This window comes from Aricia agestis, chromosome 6 (assembly GCF_905147365.1).
Source record: "Aricia agestis chromosome 6, ilAriAges1.1, whole genome shotgun sequence".
Taxonomy (NCBI): Eukaryota; Metazoa; Arthropoda; class Insecta; order Lepidoptera; family Lycaenidae; genus Aricia; species Aricia agestis.
Window position 1 is genome coordinate 2473635 of NC_056411.1, and position 24035 is coordinate 2497669.

Here is a 24035-nt window from a genome sequence, read left to right on the forward strand (position 1 = left end):
GGTTTTGTTATGGTACGAGTGGAATAGTCCTTATGCTAATGTGTCAGTAAATTGTCGGCCTGCAAGACGGATCGTGTGATCAAGGCATAAGCGAGTTTCATTAGGACTGAGGACGTCGCATTTTCCGTCACATCTGCTTCATTGTCTGCTCTTTGGGAAATTGACGTGAGCATTTCAAGCCCTTGCGTGGAGTAATAAGTCTACATAACTGTTCCTTTTGGTGAGTAAAACCATCATTTTTCAAGTTTCTCGTTTTGAAAACTATACTGATGGGCCAAATGTTCTTCCCAAATTGTACTATAGTTCCAATAATGGGGTTTAGTGTTAGTGAATAATGAGGTTTAGTAAAATATATTATTAGGGATTTAATTTCCTGGACTCGTTGGAACTTAGATTCTGACTGGTAAGAAATGCAATAGAAATATATATATAATACAACAAAAAATAGGACCCTAATAAGATTTCATTATATTTATTACCGGCTGCAACTCCGTAGCGCCAAAATTCGTTTATTATCAAAATTCTTTCAGTGTACTTATCCATCTAATCAACTATCCATCCATTCATCCACTGCTCTAATTGAGTATGTCCTCAGAAACTGATACACATTTCATTCCTCTGATATGGACTTAAATTTGTAGTACATATTTAAGCACCAAATTATAATAGCACTAAAAGAAAATGGTGATCATACTTAAGCCCTATACATAACTATTCATAGCTCGCCAATTTTGATAAGTTAGATGGTATTTAGCTCACATGACCGAACCTAATGAACTGCAGTGCATGCACTTACCCTAATAGGGGTGACTGACCTACGGACACGGCGTAATGACTTGAGTAACACGATAAATCTTTACGATAGATCTAATCTACTTGAAAACACGTAACAGCCTGCTTAATAGAATTAAAATTCGCCGAGTACGCGTGACTCGTCGAGTCTGAGGCCTTTGTTTTTGTCTACGGCGAGTAAATGCTTGGAGTAACCACGCAATGGCAGGAGAATGGCAGGAGAAAGAACCACGAAATGGCGACTCATTAGTCGACATAACTGATGGTAAGTGCCAAATTCTATGCATAATCAATTTCGCATTTTTTATTATTAAAAAAAATGTATCTGCGAGACTAAACTAATTTGTAAAGTATAAATAAAATTTATAAGATAAAGTCTGATCGGACGGTAATCGAACCCAAAACTTACAATACAAAATTTAATGGAGATCCTGATATGAAAAGACTTTATTGACTTGTATAATATACATTACAGTACACATTAAATATGTATCAATATAATATATAGTCAACAAGCTATTTTTTAATAATAAAAGTAGCATTGCAACGTCTTATTTCCTAAAATAATATGTGCGATGAATTTCTCATTCGATATTAATTATAAGCGAATTTTCGTTAAGTGAATGCTTGATTGTGTTACGTCGCCAGGGAACTCAGAGGGGCTGGTGAGAGCAAATGAAGGCCGCCTTATTTAGGCTTCAAACGCATTTAGTTGTTACACTGTTCATTGATATGAAATCTCTTAAAAGTTTGTTTCTAAAAAAAATAAGTAGTAGTGGAAACTGTTATAGCATGGCTTCTAAAATGAACTGCGCTTTTTAGGGTTCCATAGTCAACAAGGAACCCTTATAGTTTCGGTATGTCCGTCCGTCTGTCTGTCCGTCTGTCCTTCCGTCCGTCTGTAATTTGGCATGAATGCACTTATTAATGATGCCGACAAAATGGTACAAGAAATCTTAAAAAAATATATTTTTTATGGTACCTTCCCTACGCATCAAGCAGGGATGAATATTTTTTTCGCGTCCACCCCATAGTGTGGGACACCACCCCACACTATGGGGTGGACGCGAAAAAAATATTCATCCCATTGGATAGGTTTTTTAAAATATGAGTATTCATAGATTACTTTCCGATTTATTATTATTTATTTTAACAGGCATTCTTTAGGTACTATTTGGCTTACCCATAAAGTTAATTGGGCCCACCACACCTTCCCACTGGTGTATTTTCTGTTTCGCCACGAAAAAATGACTAAACATTTGATTATTTCAAAATATTCGTTCATTTTCGTAGGTTTTTGCAAACTTTAACAAACTCCATCTTACCAACCATATTAGTTTATCCGCTTGTGATAACAAACAAACAGAAAGGCTAATCTTACAACGCTTCTCTGCGAAGGTAGTTAAAAATACACCCTTAAGGAAATATACGGTAACCAAAGCGACTGTTAAATCAATAAGTACAGTTATATTCGTTAAGACTATACCGCAAGCAACATGGTTAAAGTTAAACAAATAAAACAAAAAGTCTTATATGGACATCCACAACAGTTTTGGAAGGTAAACTTAATTGTTTTTATGTACTAAAATCTAAATATAGTTACAAAAAATGTGTATTATACCGTAACAACTACAAGTGTAAACCTTTAACGTGGGAGAGCCTTGCTTCGGCACGAATAGGCCGGCTCGACCGGAGAAATACCACGTTCTCACAGAAAACCGGCGTGAAACAGCGCTTGCGCTGTGTTTCGCCGAGTGAGTGAGTTTACCGGAGGCCCAATTCCCTTCCCTATCTTCCCCTATTCCCTTCCCTTCCCATCCTTACCCTCCCCTATTACCCTATTCCCTCTTAAAAGGCCGGCAACGCACCTGCAGCTGTTCTGATGCTGCGAGTGTCCATGGGCGACGGAAGTTGCTTTCCATCAGGTGACCCGTTTGCTCGTTTGCCCCCTTCTTTCATAAAAAAAAAAATGTAATCGGATTTTCATCAGGTTCTAACAATTTATTATTATATTTTATCAGTAAAATATTTTTACAGTTACGTCAGCAGAAAGACGCTCAAAATTTAATATGCCCTGAAGATTTGAAGAAAGCCTTTGACGTGATGGAATATGACTCAGTTCATTTACAAAAGTAAGTAGCATTTTATGATAGTCATTGAGTACAACAAGACGATTTTTTGAAGTCTTTAAAGCTATTTGAATTTAAATGTATAAAAATACAGAAATTTGAATAGTTTTTTATTACAAATAATGGTTAACCCATCAATCCCCAAGTGGTAGCCGGCTGCCGCATAACAATTAACAATTGACAATTGAAAATCTATTGTGTCTGCGATACCCACGATGGAGGTGCTACGTTTTATTTTTGTTATATTACTATTTGTAGAGCCATCATAAACAAAACAGCTGAAAAAGTTTCAAAAATGCTAGACACAGAGGAAACAAAACTCTGACATAGAAAGGAGAAGCTGAGAAAATTGCTGCAAGAAGAACAGAATGAGATGATGAAAGAACTTGAATTTAGAGAGAGCAAGAAGGAATGTGGTTACTGTGTCAAGAAGACCCAAGAAGCTATTGACCGCGAAGAAGAAATAGAGAAGGAAAAGGTCATTGAGTGCCGCAAAGCGTTGGAAAAGGAGAAGATGTAAGTTACTCCATCTAGGAAGAGAATTGCAATATTATTTACTAATATTGCATAATAATATTTTTGGTAATTTATAAAAAAAAATCTTGTTTGTAAGAGTGCCATCTATAAAGTTGCACCTTGACTAACGATGGATCGAGCTAAAGATGGCATTACCAGATATGAATTGAAAGCTACTTAATAGTGCTGTTACGATGCGTACATAGTTCATCTACAACAGCCCCCGTAGACAAGTGGCAAAACGCTTACGCTAACGTTAACGCTAGCGCTACAAAATGTATGGATTTGACATTAGTATTCGCTAGCGAAACGATGACTTATGTCAAATCGCATACATTTTGTAGCGCTAGCGTTAGCGTTAGCGTTAGCGCTTTGCCACTTGTCTACAGGCCCTGCAGTTGTTGCGGTTACTTCTATCTTATATTTCAAAATCTTGAGGTATTCTATTGCGAGTGCAAAATATATATTGTAAAAACTGCCTATGTTCTTGTTACATATTTTTAATAGTTTTTTTTTTCATTTATAGAGCATCTGGGAAATACTACACTAAAGCTGATGAGTTAACGCTCAGGCAAAGTCAAAGGTTACAGATGCAGGAAAAGAGGAATATTGAAAAAGAAGAAAAAGTGATTGATTTGATGTGGCATGACATGTTATTACAAGAAGTTAAGATGATGGTAAGTTAATTTGTGTATTCTTAAAAAGTATTTACTATCCGAATAGTTTTTATTATTCGTAGTATCCGATAAATATAATTTTAGTATGAATGTAAATACCGGTCTAAAATTGGGTACCATTTAGGATAGTGTGATAAACCATCGTAAAAATTGCAAAATATTTGGTGGGATAGTCAATATTTTAGGCTTAACATTACCCCCGCCCAAATAGCATAATATACCAGTAATCCAACTGCCATGAATGTCTACTACAACGCCATCGCCATTGTGAAGACGGGCTAATGGTGTATGATGGCGGACGATGGAACTTTCAAGTTTATTGATTTACTTGTGGTCTACAGTTGACAATGGCCTGCAGTGGGGCATCGTGGGCCATTGTGTACAGGTGCCTTACTCCCGAAACTGATATCGATTTCGATTTGCGATTTTTTGACACTTTAGCCATCTAAAATATGTCTAAAAAATTTCAAAAAACCGTTGAAATCGAAAATCGAAATCGATATCAGTTTCGGGAGTAAAGCACCTGGCTATTTTACTTTTCTATTTTCTAGAAAGAGAAAGAAGATTACGACGCTGAAGTATCGAGACAAGAGATGAAACAACGCAGACAGGCGTACGACGAACAAATAGCAAGCGCCAACAGACAACGCCGGGAAATTATTGAAAATGAGCGGGAAAATGAGAACAGAAGGTTACAGAAGATGAAAGAAATTATGGAGAATGAATATTATATGGGTATGTTAAACGGTTATACACAATACACCTACCAGATTTCACTCTAAATAAATCGTTAATGTAAAAGTTCGATAAAGTAATTTAAATTTAAATAGAGCGCCAGTAACGACGTATTATTTGTGAGAAAAATCGAACGTAACATGTGTCAGGCCCAGGGAGTATCTCCATATAGAAATCATCAAAATCATTTAAGCAGTTTGAGAGAGAAGAGGTTCTATTCTTCTCTATAGGTTACACATAGACATACTTTTAGACGTTGATGATATATTATTTTATTATTGTGTGTTGAACAAAAAATATAATTTCCCAATTACAATTTACCTCTTATTTTCAACAGCATTAAAAAGAAAGAAAAGGCTGGCTATGGAAAACAAAAAGAACTTTCTTGAGGGTCACGAAATGAAAATAAATCGACTCAAACACGAAAAAGACATCGAAAAAGACATTGATTTAAAATGTATAGAAGTTTCGAATGAGGAGCTACGGAGAGAAAAGAAAAATAAACTTGAAAAGATTGTAAGTATACTTAGGGTCAGTTTACATTGTTGCGTGACACATCGATGCGATACAGTGCATTTATAAATGTCAAAACTGAACTTTATTTACTACACAAGAAGATACATAATATTGAATTGAACGAAAAAAGTTAGGCTACGTTCTAAAGAATAAATAAAATAAAAATGTATTCTAATAATTGAAATAGTAGTTTTTTATATAAAAACCAATAATGTCAACGGAATAATGAGTGAAAAAAGCAAGGCTTTATTAAACAACAAGTAGATATTGAGGCTTTGCAAATTGCAATCTTAGACTGCACCGCTCTTGACCGATTTTCTTTATTCAAACTTTCGAAATTTTCCTATTCTATTGGCGAATTAACTAGATTTCTGCTTCGCGAGGTTTTTTATGTATTTTTAAATTCAGAAATCTTAGCAATATTTCTATTATTTTTTAGAGGCAATTGCAAAACGAAAAGCAAATCTTCGTAGACAACTCAAGAGTAGAGAAAAGTTTGCTGGAAAAATTAAGCAAGGAAACAGAGTCAGTTATTTCCGAATGGAAAAGGGAAGAAGATAATCAAATATACAAGCAATTGAAGAAACTTGAAGAGGAAAATTTTAGAAGTAAACAGGTGGATACACTTTTACTTTTACCTCAGATTACTGATCAATTTATAACCGCGAGGCAGAGGCAATAGTAATCATAATTTTTCCAATATAATGTTATAAATCAAAATATTTTTGAAAGTTGTATATATAATATTTTTATAGCATACAGCGCATCCTCAGTCTTAGCTTCTTAAAAAAAAGTAAATATAATTTTACAAAGATTTCTTGCGCTATATTATAAAGTGGAATTATTCAATTTTATTCGCTCGATTAACAACAAATGATCGCCCCATAACTCACAAAATTCTAGTGATAGTCAAAGAATTAAGAAAGACTTACTGCAATCCAGCGTAATGTAATACGTGTAGGCAATTTTGATAATAGCCCTGTCGACGTTTGCTGAGTGGGATCAACGCCTGCACTATAACACAATACACAGAACGAACCAGTAGGCCGACTTCAAACACTCTACCACGTGGTACCGCTCCATTAAGCATACTACGAGTACGAACGGCTCAGCAACGCAGTCAATTCAGACCGCAACACGACCGGTAGATGCATTTCTACATTTGTATGGATTTGAATTGCGTGAGACGTCATGCTAGTCTGTTAAATCAATGCTAATTTAGAAATGCATCTACGCGTTGCGTTGCGGTCTGAATTGACTCTTACGGCGCGCGCCTGCCGATATGTCAAACGTATAAATTTTGAGAACACTTCTAAGGGCCAAGCCACAACACTGCATTGCGGCGTCGCATCGTATAAATCTACGACGCCGCAGAACGCATCGTGAAAATTTCCGATGTAAAGAGTCCTATACTATATGACATTTTTGCGTTGCGACATCGCATCGCATTTCTGTGCGATGCTGTTTTTGCAATACGACGCCGCAACGCACTGTTGTGGCCTGGCCCTAAGTCGGCCTACTGGTTCGTTCTGTCTATTGGAACTATAAAGTGTATAGGCCAAGAGCTGAGACTTAATTAACGTAATGAGGGGCCAGGGATCGCTGAACCGTCAAATTGTAATCATGTGTTACTGTTTACAAAGTGGGAAATTGCGAAAGCCTAAAAACAGGACTACGATTTGCAGAAACAAGGACTTTTTTGACAAAGTACAACTCTAAGCGAGGTCAATTATAGGGGATATTTATTATTGTCGAAAGTTTCGGTTTAGTTTCTAATTATAAAAATGCTTTAAGTATTAAGAAAAGTCATTTAACCTACGTTTTTAAATTTTATTTTTAGGAAGCACTTACCGAATACAGAAGATACATAGACGCGAGGAACAAAGAACTGGAGAAGAAGAGACAGAACAGAGTAGAATGTATGGAGGCCGTTAGAAGGAGGGCGCTACAGGAGCTGCAGAGGAACATGGACAGAGCGAACGAGGAGTTGAGAAAACAGCTCGACTATAGACAGAAATTGACCAAGCAGATCTATGATAATCAAAGAGTTTTGGTATGTTTCTATTTCTATGTTACTCCGAGAAAGCTACATGTTATCAAAATTTATCAACGCTAAAGAATAACATCTTTAACATCACGCACGATTTACTTACACATGCGGGATAAGTTTGTATTTATTTTATAAATTGCGTTGAAGCGATCATGAAATTCACAGGACACTAAAAACTACCCTCTAAATAAAGAATTTTTTATAAAAATTCTTTATTTAGGGGTTAGGGCAGTTTAAGCAGCCGTTAAAATATCAGACATTCAGTATTCAACTTACAGTGTACTCGAAGTGCTATGCATAGACGTGCTACGCCGTAGAAGTGCTTTGTCGTAGAGGTGCTACGCCGTAGTAGTGCTACGCCGTAGAAGTGCTACACCGTAGAAGTGCTACACCGTAGAAGTGCTACGCTGTAGTTTTTTTTATGAGATTAGGGGGCAAACGAGCAAACGGGTCACCTGGTGGAAAGCAACTTCCGTCGCCCATGGACACTCGCAGCATCAGAAGAGCTGCAGGTGCGTTGCCGGCCTTTTAAGAGGGAATAGGGTAATAGGGGAAGGTAGGGATGGAAAGGGAACGGAATAAGGGAGGGTAGGGAAGGGAATAGTGTAGGGGATTGGTTTAGCCTCCGGTAAACTCACTCACTCGGCGAAACACAGCGCAAGCGCTGTTTCACGCCGGTTTTCTGTGAGGACGTGGTATTTCTCCGGTCGAGCCGGCCCATTCGTGCCGAGGCATGGCTCTCCCACGTCTGTAGTAGTGCTATGTCGTAGTAGTGCTACACCGTAGTAGTGCTACACCGTAGAAGTGCTACGCTGCAGTAGTGCTTTGTCGTAGTAGTGCTACGCCGTAGAAGTGCTACGCTGTAGTAGTGCTGTGCCGTAGAAGCGCTACGTCGTAGAGGTGCTATGCCGTAGAAGTGCTACGCCGTAGAAGTGCTACGCCGTAGAAGTGCTATACCGTAGAAGTGCTACGAGAAAACGCTATTGATGAGAAAATAATAGCGACCAGCTTTAGTAACAAGGGTTAAAAATCTTTGTAAGCATTTGAAAGTATCCATAATAAAATTAATAACCGACACCATTAAGGCATTTAACCAAGTGATAAATGTTAAGCTATTCTAAATTAACGACCCATCTATTTTGATAGTCTAATAAGGCCCTTTATCGTTGAATTCCTGAATTTATTGTCATCAGCAATTTATTATTATTAATATCTTAAAAAATATAATTATTTCAGGAATCGGAGACCACCGAAAATGAACAAAAGTTGTTGCCGTTTACAAGAGGAGCTATCACTTTTAAAGATGCCATGATGAATAAGTTAAACTACTCAACGCAGAGGTATAAAATATTGTATTATCTATACCTTACCATTATAAATGCGAAAGTGTGTCTGTCTGTCTGTCTGTTACCTCTCCACGCCTAAACCGCTAAACCAGTTCTAATGAAATTTATAATTAAAGGACATAAGATACTTTACATCCAAAAAAAAAAAAAATTTTTCGCGCGAAAAAGTATTCTTAAGTTTTTATTCAAAATTCACAAGATGACGCATCGTGAGTTTCTACGACGCGTCGTTGTGCCGTGTTTCGTGGCAAGTTACGATGTCACAACGTAGTTTTTTACGATGCTCGTCGTAGATTCCCACGACGCAACGTCACATCGTGAAACGACGCCGCATCGTGGTACGACACGACGTCGTATCATGTTTATGTGTCCTGGCCCCCACGGGCACCAACTAGTATCTTATCTATATCGGCTTAGTATTTTCATATCCATGCCCATAATCTATGAGTGTCTAAACACACCATGCCGAAGTTCCGCGGTGACAGTTCGGCATGATTACGTCAGCAATGTCAAACGCATAAAATACGCGACGGAATTTCGGCATGGTGTGTCATCAGTAATTTAAAATACATTGTCGTATGTTTCGCACGATTCAAAGTATCTCATAAGTAAATTTCATCTAAATTGGTACAGCTTTGTTTTGTTTAGAAATAACACATAAAAACTTACTTTAATAAAAAAGCTTGGTAACACGAATAGAGGTTTGACGTGGGAGAGCCATGCTTCGGCACGAATAGGCTGGCTCGACCGGAGAAATACCACGTCCTCACAGAAAACCGGCGTGAAACAGCGCTTGCGCTGTGTTTCGCCGAGTGAGTGAGTTTACCGGAGGACCAATCCCCTACCCTATTCCCTTCCCTACCCTCCCCTATTCCCTTCCCTTCCCATCCCTACCCTCCCCTTACCTATTAACCTATTCCCTCTTAAAAGGCAGGCAACGCACCTGCAGCTCTTCTGATGCTGCGAGTGTCCATGGGCGACGGAAGTTGCTTTCCATCAGGTGACCCGTTTGCTCGTTTGCCTCCTTATTTCATAAAAAAAAAATAGAGGTCTATTGATAGGCACTCTCGTATGATACTTGCACTACTGTACTACCAACGTATAAGGGAAGCCAACATTTTTTACTACGACGTCATACATTTATAATGACGTAGCATGAATGAAACTGAGATTACTCGCAAGGGTTCGTCCATAAAGTATGTCTGTGACCTCACCGTTTAAGTTCAGTAAATTAATAAGTACTTACTAGAGAAATTTAAAATATTGATGTGATTTTAAATTTTTAATGTAAAATTGTAAATTTGTGACGTCACACTATTATATTCTCACTAATGTGACAAACTTTAACAAGGGGGGTATATTCATGAAAATCGTGTGACGTACTTTGTGGATGGTCCCCAAGTCGCGAACCGCCTGGCGCCCCGAGCGGTGGGGATAAATGAAACACAATATACTGCATTGAAGCTAGATGACTCGTTATGTCGTAGGTCGCAGGTATTAAATAAAAAAACCGGCCAAGTGCGAGTTGGACTTGCCCATGAAAGGTTCCGCAGCAGCAATAAGGTTTAGTACCTGGATAACCGAGCTTTGTTCGGTTTAGCAAACACTCATTGCTTCGTGTTACTTAACAACGCCATCTGCTGGAATAGCTGTTGTTGTGTCGTTAAAGCAATTAGTTGCTCACAAAATAGTATTATTATTCGCCAATAGATGTCAGGAAGAGTCATATTTTTCAGTTTATCGATTATCGATAAAACACGAATAAAAAGACATTTTCTTAAAATGATTCCTAGCTAGATCTATTTATCGCCCCCGAAACCCCCTATATACTAACTATACTGGAAGAGTCTCTCTCGCAAACTATTCATGTTAGAAAAAATATGATATTAGAAACCTCAATATGAATTTTGAAAACCTATAATCCAAAAATACCCCACATGCATAGGTTAGATGAATTTTTTTTTTGTTTCAGTTGTACCTATGGGGACCCCTAAAATTTTTAATAATTTTTCCATTTTTGTATCAAAATCTTAATGCGGTTTACAGACTACATCTACTTGCCAATTTTCAATAGTATAGCTCTTCGGCGAAAAGTGGATGTGACATACGGACAGATAGACAGACAGAAAGACATGACGAATCTATAAGGGTTCCGGTTTTTGCCATTTGGCTACGGAACCCTAAAAATGATGCCCGAAACCCCGTTGCGCCAAAATTTGTATATCGCGAGGAATTCGTAACTTTTTCCGGGATACAATGTATCCTATGTCCTTTCCCGGGACTCATCACTCAAGCTCAAAGAATCTCCAAATGTCAGCAAAATCGATTCAGCGGTTTGGGCGTGAAGAGGTAACAGACAGACACACTTTCGCATTTAATAATACTAGTATGGATATAATCCTTAATGTATCTGTTTGGATCGGTTCACATTGCGAAGATGAGGAGATGCAATGTTATGCAGTTTAAATTAGACATTAAAAACTTGATGGTATACAAGCTACGAATACGCGAGTTACGTTGCTACTTGCTGCTGCAATAATATAAATTAATCCTTACTTAAAAATTTTTACTAAATAAAAGCTTAAAATATTAGGTACCTCTATAATGCTGACCAGCCAAATATTGTATTTTCAGAAAAAGTCATGTTCATCCCTTTGCTAAAATGGTATCTGCGGACATCCAATATAACAACACGAAATTTCTACCAACATTGAAGAAGATCTTTTATAATAGCAACCATGTACCTTAGAAGTATTCGCAGAAACTTGTACATAATCATGTACCCAATAAAAAATTTACTTACTTAAATTTATATTATCCAATGTGTGTGTTTTATGTATTTTTTCTTATTTTGCTTATATCCTATCCTACTTCCTACTAGTCCTACTAATCCTACTAGTCCTACTAATATTATAAAGGCGAAAGTTTGTTTGGATGTATGGATGTGTGAATGTATGGATGTTTGTTACTCTTTCGCGCAAAAACTACTGAACGGATTTTAATATAGCTTATAAATAAATAATATAGCTTATACATCAGAATAACACATAGGCTACAATTTTAACCGACTTTCAAAATGGGGGAGGTGTTATGTTCGTTTCCTTATATTCAACGATTACTCCGCCGTTTGTTAACCGATTTTCAAAATTTTTCTTTTGGTATATAGGATATCATCCCAATTTGGTATTATATTCACAAAAGTGGTTATCTGATGAAGGATCCATAAATAATCGAGGGAACTCCTCAAAATTTATAGGGAAACATGTGGTGACTTCGGTTTTGTGAGAAGTATTCTAAGCTTATGCTACCAACAAGTAAGATTATGCACCAAGGTAGACCACATGGTATACCGTGGTTCGGAAAGTGCAGAGAGAACTCCTGATTCTTTATAGATACAAGTTTGGGAGTTTCGGCGTTGTTTTAAGAACGGAAAGCATATGCTATTATGCAAATTACATTCATCATCATCATCATCACTACCATTTCATAATCTTTTAGATCGAGACTCGAGTTTGTCAAGCGATAATTTAAAAAAATCTATAACTACCTAATATTATAAACCTGAAGAGTATACTTGAACGCGTCAATCTCAGGAACTACAGGTCCGATTTAAAAACTTATCTCAGTGTTAGATAGATCATTTAATCGCGTAAGACTATATTCTATATATTATCACTCTAAGAGTAATACGACCGAAGAAACTCAGGAAAATGTGGAAAAAACGAGGGAAAATTTTTATGGCAATATTTGGCACAGATATAGAGTATAACAAGTGAAGGGAGTAGGGACATAAGCTATTTTTTTATGGGAAAATGTACGGTTTCCGTAAAATTCCCAATTTACGCGGGCGAAGCCGCGCGGGACATCTAGTTCTGAAATATTAGTACAATAATATATTTCGTTATAAAGTTTCAGTTGAGTTGAGTATTTTCTTTGCCCTATGTTTCACGCAAAACCCCGCATGATTCGAAATTATTGTATTTCCGCCTTTTATTTGACGCTGGCGATAGTTTATTTAACAATTACGCCCTTAAAAAAAGTGAAGTCAAATTGACATTTGACATTTGACAAGTGACAACCAAAATTCAAAAACATGCTCGCAGGCCGCAGCTCGTTTTTTGATGATTGCGGGCCGAGCTGAGGGTATTTTGAAATAATAGTATAAATGCAGTTTGAGGTTTTTCATGATTCAAAATATTTGTTATTTAATGAGAATCAAACGCAGCTACAATGGGTGATGCTGAAGAACAGAAGGCGTACTTATTATTCTTGGAAAATCGTACTTACCGGTACTTGCAACATTTGGCAAAGTCGTTGAGCCTACCATCGAATTACAAGGTAAGATAAAGTTGTTTTATTTAGAGACAAGGTTGTCAGTATACCGTTTTACTTAGGGAGAGACCAGGGAGCTAAGAAAAATTTAGAATACCACGCTTTCAATGGTCCGTGCGAGTGTTAAAAACTGTACTTAAGTTAAAAAGTAGGTAACACTGTTTTTTAACAGATTAGCTACCTATTTAAACTAGCTACCTATACTTACAAAAGTAATTTTAAGCATGAGGCTAGTCTATAAAAGATTGCATTACTTATATCCTTGCGAAGTCACTGTTTCTTAGTGTTTAATTTTTAAACCCTTCCAGAAAGTTTATTTGATAGAACTCATATATGCTAAGAAATATCGTACAGAAGAAATTGTAAAAACTATCATACAAAGAGTTAAAATTGAGCGATTGTTGGCTGCTAAAAACAGATTGAAAAGAAACAGAAGAAAGGTAAGTTTGCCACATTTTTAAATAATTGAATATGTAATGGCTAATAAGATCTTCTCGGGCAACAACTTTATGTTAAGTGATTAACATAATATTTAGTAATCCTTAAGTGTGGGTAGTTTTAACTTTTTGTTTTCTCAACCTCCATTTATTTTTAGAGGTTTACTATGCCACCAAGAACCAAATCACCAGCTATTTCCGCAACACCAAAACGGCAAAGGGTATATGTGCCCTTCGGCTCGGATCTGAAGATGGCGATAATGAGAAATTCAACCCGACGAAGCTTACTAGATGTTAACAAACAACATACACTGCCAAGGACAAGTGATAGAGTTCTTAGAAGTTTCAATTTAAGACAAAGTGATAATTCAAATTACAACCCTTGTCTTCTAAACAACTCTGAATGTAATAAAGTCCAAAATGCATTGAACACCAAGGCCGTTATAAAAATAAACATACCCACTGGAAATTTTTATAAGTATTACATGAACACTGAGTGTGTTGTGAGGAAGCACAGACCTGCCATATTAAATTCAACTTGCAATGAAACAAGAAAGCCATTGATTTTAAGACAAAGGGTATGTTTAGATATTATTACCATATTATATATGATTCAAAACATATCGCCCATGACTATTAACAATGTCGGATGTGAAAAACGACAACTTTACAGGAGATTGATTCAAAGTCTAAATTGTGCATAACTTTTGCTTATTTCAAGTAGGATCTTGAACTTTCAGGGTAATACTATAAAAGTTATTTACGCTTGATATGTTATTATGAGTATCTCGTATTTTATGCCTAAATATGAGAAAAGTCACTCCTGACCTTTTTAACGAGTTACGAGTAATGCTGATTTGTCGGAAGTGCCAGAACCGACATTGTTGCTTGTAGAAAATCGATGATTGCTTGTCGGAAGTGGCATTTACGTCATTGTTAAGTGATAACTGTTAATTTAAAAATATGTCTCATGTAGAAATTACCAACAAAAACGACAACAATTTAAAGAAAAAAAAAATAGTTTTATGGACTTCTGTCAAATAAAACGTAAAAACAATAGACGTATGAAAATACAAAACATTTCTTATGATTTAAATAATTTGGAAAATCAAATTTTCATCCGAAATGAAAACTTACTTAAAACATTGAAATTAAAAATTATTACCAACACTATTTTGTTGAATTTTTGATAGCATAACTTAAATTAACTAAATAAAATAAAAAATTAAAAAAATTAAATTAATTATAAAGAGAAAAAGTTTGTTTTATTCATATGTTTGTTTGTATTGATGGGCTCAATAACTACTGAACAATTTTTAAAAATCCTTTTACTTTTGGAAAGCTACATCATTTGCAAAGAACACAGGCTATGTATTATTCTGAAAAATATTAGGGATCCTACCGAAAATAGCAAAAATTTAACCCAAAGTGGTAAAAATTTGCCAAAAATTTCATTATTTCGCTTCCGCTACGCAAAATACTGATGATACATCAAAATAATGTTAAACATAATTATAGTACGGTACTCATCATTATGTACAAAAAAGCCCAGGGCAGCTTATGTCTAACTTTTATGGTTAATGAATAATAACCATTACTTTCATTATAAAATTTACTTCAAATCATCTCCTTCTATCGTGACTTTTTTTGCATATTCGTTATTAATCCTTACCTTCATAAATATCAAAATATTAATCGGAATTATGTGAAAAATAGAATTGTCCCTTAAATTATTACCATGGGCCAAATATTTTAGAAGTAAGGACAGTTTGATTAAAGCTCAAAATAAGGCCCCCGCGCCGACGCGGCAACGGCGGCGGCTAGCACCAATGTGTAATGGAAAATATTATATTTGCAAGTCGAACGACCGGCTATCGATCTCATCTAGATCTTCCAAATATGCTGGAGAGATGATAGTGCCTAAATGTGTGGGGAATACAGAAAGTACTGACGAAATACTGACTGTTTTGCAGGCCCATGAAACGAAGTTCGCGGAGTCAAGTAGTTCTTAAAAATTTCTACATTTTAGGATACTTACGTACCACCACAGCCTTTGTTTACATGAAAAATTGAGATTAGTATTTATTAGGTTAATTATTCAAAAGCAGTCTTCTTTATCCGAGATTTTCTCTGATCCATTGTGGTATTTTAAATAGCATTTTAGATATTATTTTTGGGAATTATGTCACTTTTACATAATTTGAGTAAATCTTTATGTTCGTTGCCTACCTGCTTGATAGCAAAATGCCAAGAAAGTCTGGCTCAGCGCCCACATGTGGTCGCTGGTCTGGCTTTATTGCGGCTACTAGTAACCAAATCGCAAAACCATGAAAAATACGATTAATAAATAAAAATATATATTACTTAATTGTTTATGTATGACATGTGCCAACAAAAACCCAATTTTCGCACAAAAATTACCCATTTTAAAGCCTTCTGAAATTTTTTAAAAGTCGGTAAGCAACGACAGATATGGTACAAACTACAAGCGCCATTTAATCAATAAGAAAAGTAAATGAAATGATTATGATTTAGTATTACCGACATTTTACCAATTTATAAATCCACATAACAATGCCAGAAGTGGCACTACCGACAATTTAACCATTTATAAAACCGATTAAAAATGTCGTATGTGGTACTACCGACATTTTACACATTTGAAAAACCGGTTAAGAACGTTGGATGTGGTACATCCTACAATTTTAAGTTACCTACGATAAATTAATGTTGATGAAGTTAAGAATTCATCTCATAATCAAATCTAAAGCAATAAAAAGTAAGCTATACTGTTAAAAATATTTAAAAAATTTATAAAGAATAGTAAATACCATTTTCCGCACTAGCGTTAGCTTTGGATTTAATATTACCATCAGCATTTTTTGCCTTTTACTATATTTTTCTTCATTTGGTTGAGTACCAAGTTTTAATTGGCCGTGCTGATCTTGTAGACATTGAAAATGGCGTCGAAAAGTAAAAAAATATAACTACGGTAGCAAAAAAACAAGTGACAGCGCGACGTCCATTCCCTCCGTTAACATAGTCGGATGTGGCACATCGTGCGCTCTTACTCGCTTCCACGTTCCGTTAATAACGTAGGTAGTGACTATCCGACATTGTTAGCGGGCTATATTAGTAATATACGACATTTTTAATGTGGCTATTTCAGAAACTACGCATAATATAGATATTTTCTTTTCAGCTCATTATAGCCTTGGTTATAAGGACCTTTTTATGAAATAAAACAAAAATGACGATTTTGCACATCCGACATTGTTAATAGTCATGGGCGATATTAATTTGCAGTGGCGTAACTATAACATACGGAGCCCGTGGCAAATTGAAGGAATCAGTTAAAATCGTCATGTTAATAATAAAACAATGTATAAAAAATGTCTGACCAACCAGCCAACTGTTAATTTTGTATAGCTTTGTATACCAATGCCATTATTTATTGTAATTTTAGCATAATATCTTAATGTAAAAAAATATTAGTAACAACTTACTGGTCGGTCATGCTGTATCATGTCAAACCAAGTTGCTTGCAATTGCAACTATTTATGTATCTTGGCTCTGTTAAAATTTTTAAATACTATCTTAATAACAATGTCATACAGTTCTCTAAACAAGTATTTTACATAATAAAAAATATTTTGAATGTTAACTGTTTCAGGATGTTGGAATACAAAGCAACATAACAGCGGCTAGACGCCAAAGAACTATTAGCGGAATCTACCCTCTGCCAGCACTTAGAAATTGTCCACAGCCCATCCAAACCACAGAAGGAGTATCAATGCGAAATTACGATGGTAGTCGATCAAAGTTAAATGCTGTTATACAAAAATGTAACACAAATTACAAGCAAAAAATAACTTATTGTGACACAGAAGTTAATATACAGGACTTGATAGACAGGATTGATGATAATATTGAAAATCAAGATGTGCCATCACATAGGACTGCAGAAAACTTTGAGCCAACACCTTCACCGAGCATATTGAATTCACAGGAACAGCATACTGAGCCGGCAACATCTTTTTCCTATCACATAGATAGAATGAGGTACCAAATGTTGGATGACAGGTCATCTCAATATACCGACGAAACTGTACTGCCTAAAATTAATGAAGTGTTCTCAAAGATGAACTGTATGAAGAATATTGCTCAACCTTTGTATGTTCAAGTGAGCTCAGAAGATGAACTGAGTGAGTTGAATTTCTATTTTTTATATTATGGTCTTTCCTAGGACTCAAAGTATATATATATACCAAATTTCAGCAAAATCGATTGAGTGGTTTGGGTGTGAAGACTTAACAGACAGACACTTTCGCATATATACTAAATTTACTATACAGTATACACAGTTATCTTTTAAGGCGACGCCTTGATAATTTGGCTGTAGCGATATCGATTTTTCTCAGCAATGACTAAAGCTAAGAAATTAAAGTTCATTGTCAGTATTTATCATGTATTTGTCTTTGAATTACCCATAGCATAACACGATTGGTCAACTTTTATAACACAGAATAATCAATCAAAAAGACCTCTGTAAAAAAAGGGATTCCTATTTTGCCAACCGATGAGAATGATTTAAGCTTCCAAAATTTGTACATAGATTGGTTCAAGCATACACTTTAATTTGCCCATAGCTTATATGAAATATATTTATGGTTTTTAAATTACGCGACAGAAACCATTTTGTCGCTTATGGCCTTTCCATTCTTTATGCCGGGCCGGCCTCTCATAGAAAATCAATCTAAAACGTATCCAACACGGTTTTTTACTTTAACGCGGCGTCACCTTAAACGCACTCCCTTACTAATAAATAATTTCTGCACCAAATAACTATTAAAGGTCTCAGTCTGTCATATGACATTTCCAACATGCCAGTCCAAGACAAGCACACCTGAATGCTATGTTTGTTGGTTTGAAGCTGATAAATAATTTGACATCGAATTTCAGGTCGAAACTACCCGTTGTTTGCAGACAACTGTAACACAGCATTATTGGAAAGTTTATACAACTTTAAGAGTCAAATGTTGACCAATGTGCCTCTACTGCAAATTGCCACCACAGACAATACAAAGAGTACTTACACTACTTCCACAGTCACAACCGCGTAAGTTTCAACTGCACTATGTTTTGTTTTTGCAATCTACCTTTTAATGCATCATGCTATGCACCCATGGAAGATAAAGCTATATTTTTGTCTTATTAATGCTTAAAGACTAGATAGACAACAAAGTACCTAACCGAATGTTAACAGTATTTATCAAGTCTATAAAAATGGCATGTTTTATCTTTCCACACTTCTTCTAGATTTGTTTGCATAAGGGATTTGCATTTACAAAAGCAACATACTACAGATATGTTGCTTTTTAAATGCAATTATTATAAAAAACATTAAAAGGTACCCTTCTTGGCTGCTAGTATATTATGTGATAACTGATAGGACATATTTTGGATCTTTATGTTATTTTGTTTTTAATATTAAGCTGTGCATGCTTGCTCAAAGAGAGAAATAATATTCTTAATATTAATCATCTTGAAAATGCATTTTTTTTTGTTACTTTCTATTTTTATAATTAGAATCCCTATTTTTATTATGATTATAAACAACTGCTTTTTTTTACAATTTTCTTGTTTTTTAGGGTTCCGTACCCAAAGGATGAAAACGGGACCCTATTACTGAGACTTCGATGTCTGTTTGTCCTTCTGTCTGTCCGTCTGTCTGTCTGTCTGTCTCCAGGCTGTATCTCAAGAACTGATATAGCTAGACTATCCGAAATTTTCACAAAATATGTATCTGTTGCCTCTATAACAACAAATACTAAAAACAATATTTAAAATAAAATTAATATTTAAGGTCCCATACAGAGAAACGTCATTTTTTGGCCTTTTTTGCTCGTAATCAGTACTTAATAGCAATAGCTAGTCATTTTAAATTTTCACAACATCATTAATTACATACTTATATAATTAATAACTACATAATAATATTAATAATAAAATTAAAATAAAATAAATATTTAAGGGGGGCTCCAATACAAAAACACTTTTTTTTTTACTTTCGCTCTATAACGTTACGGAACCCTTCGTGCGTGAGTTTGACTCGCACTTGGACGATTTTTTTCCTTTTTGTGCTTGGCTTGTTTTTACGTGCACGCTTTGGGTATGGCTTTCAGAAGGGAGCACCATTCAGCTAGTCATGGCAATGACTGTTATGATTTTACTCGTAAGTCTTCGTTTTTGTATGTTTTTGTTTTATTTTGTTTTCTCAGCCTAAACAAATTTATACACATATTTCCTGTACTAAAACAATAAAAAAGTATATTTTATTTTTTTAGTACAGGAAATATGTGTCCTGTTTACCTAGCTTTTTACATTGTATAGCCAGTAGCCTCAACTCACATTGGCGCAGAGTCAAAGCGTCGACGCTCGTCAAATTTTGCGCTGCGCCAGTGTGAGTTGAGCTACAAAGTTTAGAAAAATAAATTGAAGATATAACATTAAACATATCATCTGCTGCACTCTACCCTACATATTTACCACTTGCAGTAACTTCAGTGGAAAAGTAGTGTATGTAAATGAAACAAAAAAAAAGTATTAGTAGCAGGGTTGAATACTGTTATATTTAAACAAAATCTAAGCAAAAATTATGTGTCTTTTAGTGTTCGAGCAGGATAACAGATACATGAACGATCCACGTTTGTACGAGTTCTTCAGATTCTCTCAACAGCAACGAAATTCAGGTATCTATATCAAAACTATAAAACATTATCAAAAGCCTATACTCTATACGAATTTCCTGCACTGCACTGTAGTTACGCCTTGTGCATACCTTTCGTCGTATTTAAGAGGATACTCGAGGGGCGAGAGAAATTGAAAATAGGTATTTGAAAATGTATTGCTGTCTCACCAATCTCAAGTCTCACACCGCAGAGCGCGATAGAGACAACACGACAAAAGTTCTAATAAAAGAACAGAAAATCTTTGATTCGTTGTCCGCTGATTCCTTCTCCAAAACTTAACCGATGTAAGTACTTTTTTCATTAAGAATTAAGGCAAGGATTGAGCTGTGTTCCTATGTTTTTTTTTTTTTTGTATATTTTTGCCAGTTTTGTTTTCTGGGCGTTTGAACACAGAGGAAAATCTGGCCATTTTTTGGGTTTTTGGACGTTCTTATCTTTTTTAATAATAAAATTATGAAAAAAAAGAAAACATAGGGACATGCTTATAGTGGCCATAGCTATTCAGGAAAAAAATCATAACTCTACCGGCATTATCCAGGGAGGAAACAGGGGACAACGTTTGTATGGGAAAACGGCAATGTGGAATCCTCTTAAAGCGCCATCTAGCTGCCAACTATTTCAGACAACTTTAACATTTTTATCTTCTCGTGTCTCAAAGTTGAAATAAATAAATTTCAGCGCTGAATCGATCGTCGTCATCGACGGAGACGTACCACGAGCGCAGCACCCCGGCCACCGTACCTGAGATGTTGGAGGACGCTGTGGAGCTCATCAGTCAAGATGGCGTGAGTTCTATTTTCGAAAATATTTTATTGCTATAATATTTTATAGTAAAAGGGCCCATTCACGGCAGTCCGCCGGCTTATGCAGGATAGAGAATGGTGTCGCAGGCCTGCAGCACCATTCACTATCCTGTATAAGCCGGCGGACTGCAATGCAGGATAGTGAATGGTCCACTTAAGAGTTCTTTTTTTTTAAATTTTGCTTGAACTTTTTTTTATTTTAAAGATATTTAGCTGTTTTGTGTTTTATGTTATAAGGTAGAAAGTAGTAATGTTTTATTTATATTTTTCCTAATTGTTTTAGGATTATATGGAGCAGATTGGTATGGACGTGCGTGTAATGTGCGTGCTGTGTGAGTGGGCTGGTCCCAACATACTTCTTGAAAACCACATACTTAAGGTGAAATATTACTAATCTTTACATTTCTTGATTGCTGTTTAAACACCGAGAAACAACTATATTCGAATTATAGTCAAATAGAAACATTTTTATTGTATTCGCGTCAATCGTCATAAGTGCAATGACATTTATCAACGATGCGTCCTTTGAAAATGAACGAGGCGTAAGCATCATTGCGTTGAACTTTAACCACAAACTCAAACACGATACTTTGTAAATATTAAATTAATCTTATCTTATATCTTTAAACGAGCAATTCTTGTATATGTCGCAGCCGACTGGTTTAAATAGCCGTTCAATCAAACAGCTAGCCCTTTGACTGAACAACGCTATTCAATCACACGGCTACACGTCGTTTGGCCGACTTGTTGACTACAATGTTCAACACTACAGCTAGACGACGCTTAGCCAACTGGTTTAATTTCAAGTAAAGGACGACCGTTAGCTTAATATGTAATTTGGGAGAATAGGAAAACTTTGGGAGAATAGGAAAACTGACGTGGAGAGAGCCATGCTTCGGTATGAATGGGCCGGCTCGACCGGAGAAATACCACGTCCTCACAGAAAACCGGCGTGAAACAGTGCTTCCGCTGTGTTTCGCCGAGTGAGTGAGTTTACCGGAGGCCCAATCCCCTACCCTATTCCCTTCCCTACCCTCCCCTATTCCCTTCCCTACCCTCCCCTATTCCCTTCCCTTCCCTCCCCTACCCTCCCCTATTACCCTATTCCCTCTTAAAAGGCCGGCAACGCACCTGCAGCTCTTCTGATGCTGCGAGTGTCCATGGGCGACGGAAGTTGCTTGAATTGAATGGCGTTGTTCAACTGAACAACGCCATTCAATCACACGGCTATTTGAACCAGTCGGCTGCGACATTATATATATATATATATATATTGGAATCTCGGAATCGGCTCCAACGATGGGGTGGGGGGCGATAAATCGATCTAGCTACGAATCAATTTTAGAAAATATCATTTTATACCTGTTTTATCGAATACCGGGAAAAGCTCGGTCAAATAAATAGTACACTTAAAATGCCGAAACGATCGCGTTTCAGGAGCACGGCATGTGCGTGGTGGAGTGCGAGGCGGGCGTGGGCGTGTCATGGTCGCTGGCGGCGATGTGGCGTGCGTGCGCGTGCGTGCTGCGCCGCGCCACAGCGCTGTACGTGCTGCGCGCGCGCTACTCCGACCCGGACCGCCTGAGCGCGCAGCTCGCGGTAAGTACAGTCATGTCTGTCGTGGAGTGCCTGAGCGCGCAGCTCGTGGTAGGTACAGCTATGTTTTAAAAGCATGGACTGTATTAGGTATACTGGTTCGAGGATATAGCCGCGGTGCGTGCGTCGCGTAGGCCGGTGGTCAGGCGAAGTGAAAGGGAACTCGCGGCCGCGACGCGCTCCTCGCTGGCCGCGGGTGTCGCAGGGAGGTGCACGCAGAAAGCAGGCGCGTGGGGGCGCGCTACAATGTCTATGGTCTACCCGGCCCGACGAGACGCAGGAACAATGCTTTAGATATTATTTTGATAATTACGAGAAAACCAATATGCTAGATATAAACTTTGATACTCTACGCAACATTCATACCTTAACTATTTAATCTTTGTTTCAGACGATATCAGCAGATCCAGTGCCAAGGATGGGTGAGATTACGGTTTATAATAAGCATACTGGTGAACCATACTCATGGATGGGCTACATCCAACCTCTAACTAACTCTGACGACTCATCTGGTCTGCGAGTTAGTATAACGCAGCTGGATTTACTTCCCAATAGCGCCAACCTCAAACTTTTAAACAGAGAACTTGTCTCTTATTCGTTGAACAGAGCTGTTGTAGGTGCACCAGCTTTGAATGATATTAATGTCGTTTTTAATGTGAAAATCGAGTAACCGTGTAAGTGGCAAATCCTAAGTCAATTTAGTTTATAGAAAAAAAACTTTAAATTTTTGGCGCGCAATTCGAACCTGCCAGTATTTCTTCCGCCTTATTTTTAATGTTCCTTTTTTGTAATTAATAAAAGCACTGATTATTTTTTTAGTTGTAAGGAAAAGTTATACATTTTGTTATTAATGTAACATATTTTTAAGAAAACTGTTGTATCGTGTCATACGAGTATTTCTTTATCAGTTGTAAATTGTTATTAAAATTATAAGTTTTTATATTTGCAATATATTTTTTCGTTAAAGTTCAAGACATTTTGATATCCGCATATATTTTTTATTTGACTGTTTAACAGCCGTTCCCAATATTTGATCTATCTCTGGTTTTGCCCTACTAGGGATAGGAATAGCTCACATTAGACATTAGAGCCATATATTTTATGTCAATTGTGAGCTATTCCTATCTCTAGTAGGGCAAAACCAGAGATAGATCAAATATTGAAAACGGCCGTTAAAGTCCTTATTATGTTTAAGCGTTAAGTGGTTAAATTGTGTTATAACTTATAACCATGTTATAACTTGTAAAAAATATTTTGTTTACTTAGCCTGAAACTTAATTGTTTGTTTTTTGTGTTAAACATTTTATATAAAAAAAAAAATTGCGTACATCTGACATCTGTAAAGCTTAAGTTG

General features: G+C 36.4%; 2 protein-coding genes across 5 annotated transcripts; both read left to right on the forward strand.

The window, feature by feature from the left end:
• The first annotated feature begins 993 nt into the window (after nt 1-993).
• On the forward strand, nt 994-11523 carry LOC121728055 (trichohyalin). Its single transcript, XM_042116152.1, has 11 exons — nt 994-1057; nt 1441-1457; nt 2830-2924; nt 3252-3437; nt 3964-4114; nt 4666-4849; nt 5187-5365; nt 5805-5981; nt 7206-7418; nt 8652-8755; nt 11396-11523. Exons 1-11 carry the CDS (start codon nt 994-996, stop codon nt 11508-11510), a joined length of 1485 nt encoding a protein of 494 aa, XP_041972086.1. The 3' UTR covers nt 11511-11523.
• A 1361-nt stretch (nt 11524-12884) lies between these two features.
• On the forward strand, nt 12885-23712 carry LOC121728028. Of its 4 annotated transcripts, none has more exons than XM_042116122.1 (11): nt 12885-13099; nt 13402-13533; nt 13689-14108; nt 17198-17735; nt 18493-18649; nt 19716-19765; nt 20202-20282; nt 20961-21067; nt 21369-21464; nt 22523-22684; nt 23073-23712. In XM_042116122.1, exons 1-11 carry the CDS (start codon nt 12992-12994, stop codon nt 23349-23351), a joined length of 2130 nt encoding a protein of 709 aa, XP_041972056.1. In that variant the 5' UTR covers nt 12885-12991; the 3' UTR covers nt 23352-23712. The 4 variants fall into 4 exon arrangements, with proteins under 4 accessions (XP_041972056.1, XP_041972057.1, XP_041972058.1 ...); XM_042116123.1 differs by having other exon boundaries at nt 19719-19765; XM_042116124.1 differs by having other exon boundaries at nt 17204-17735.
• The last annotated feature ends 323 nt before the right edge of the window (nt 23713-24035 follow it).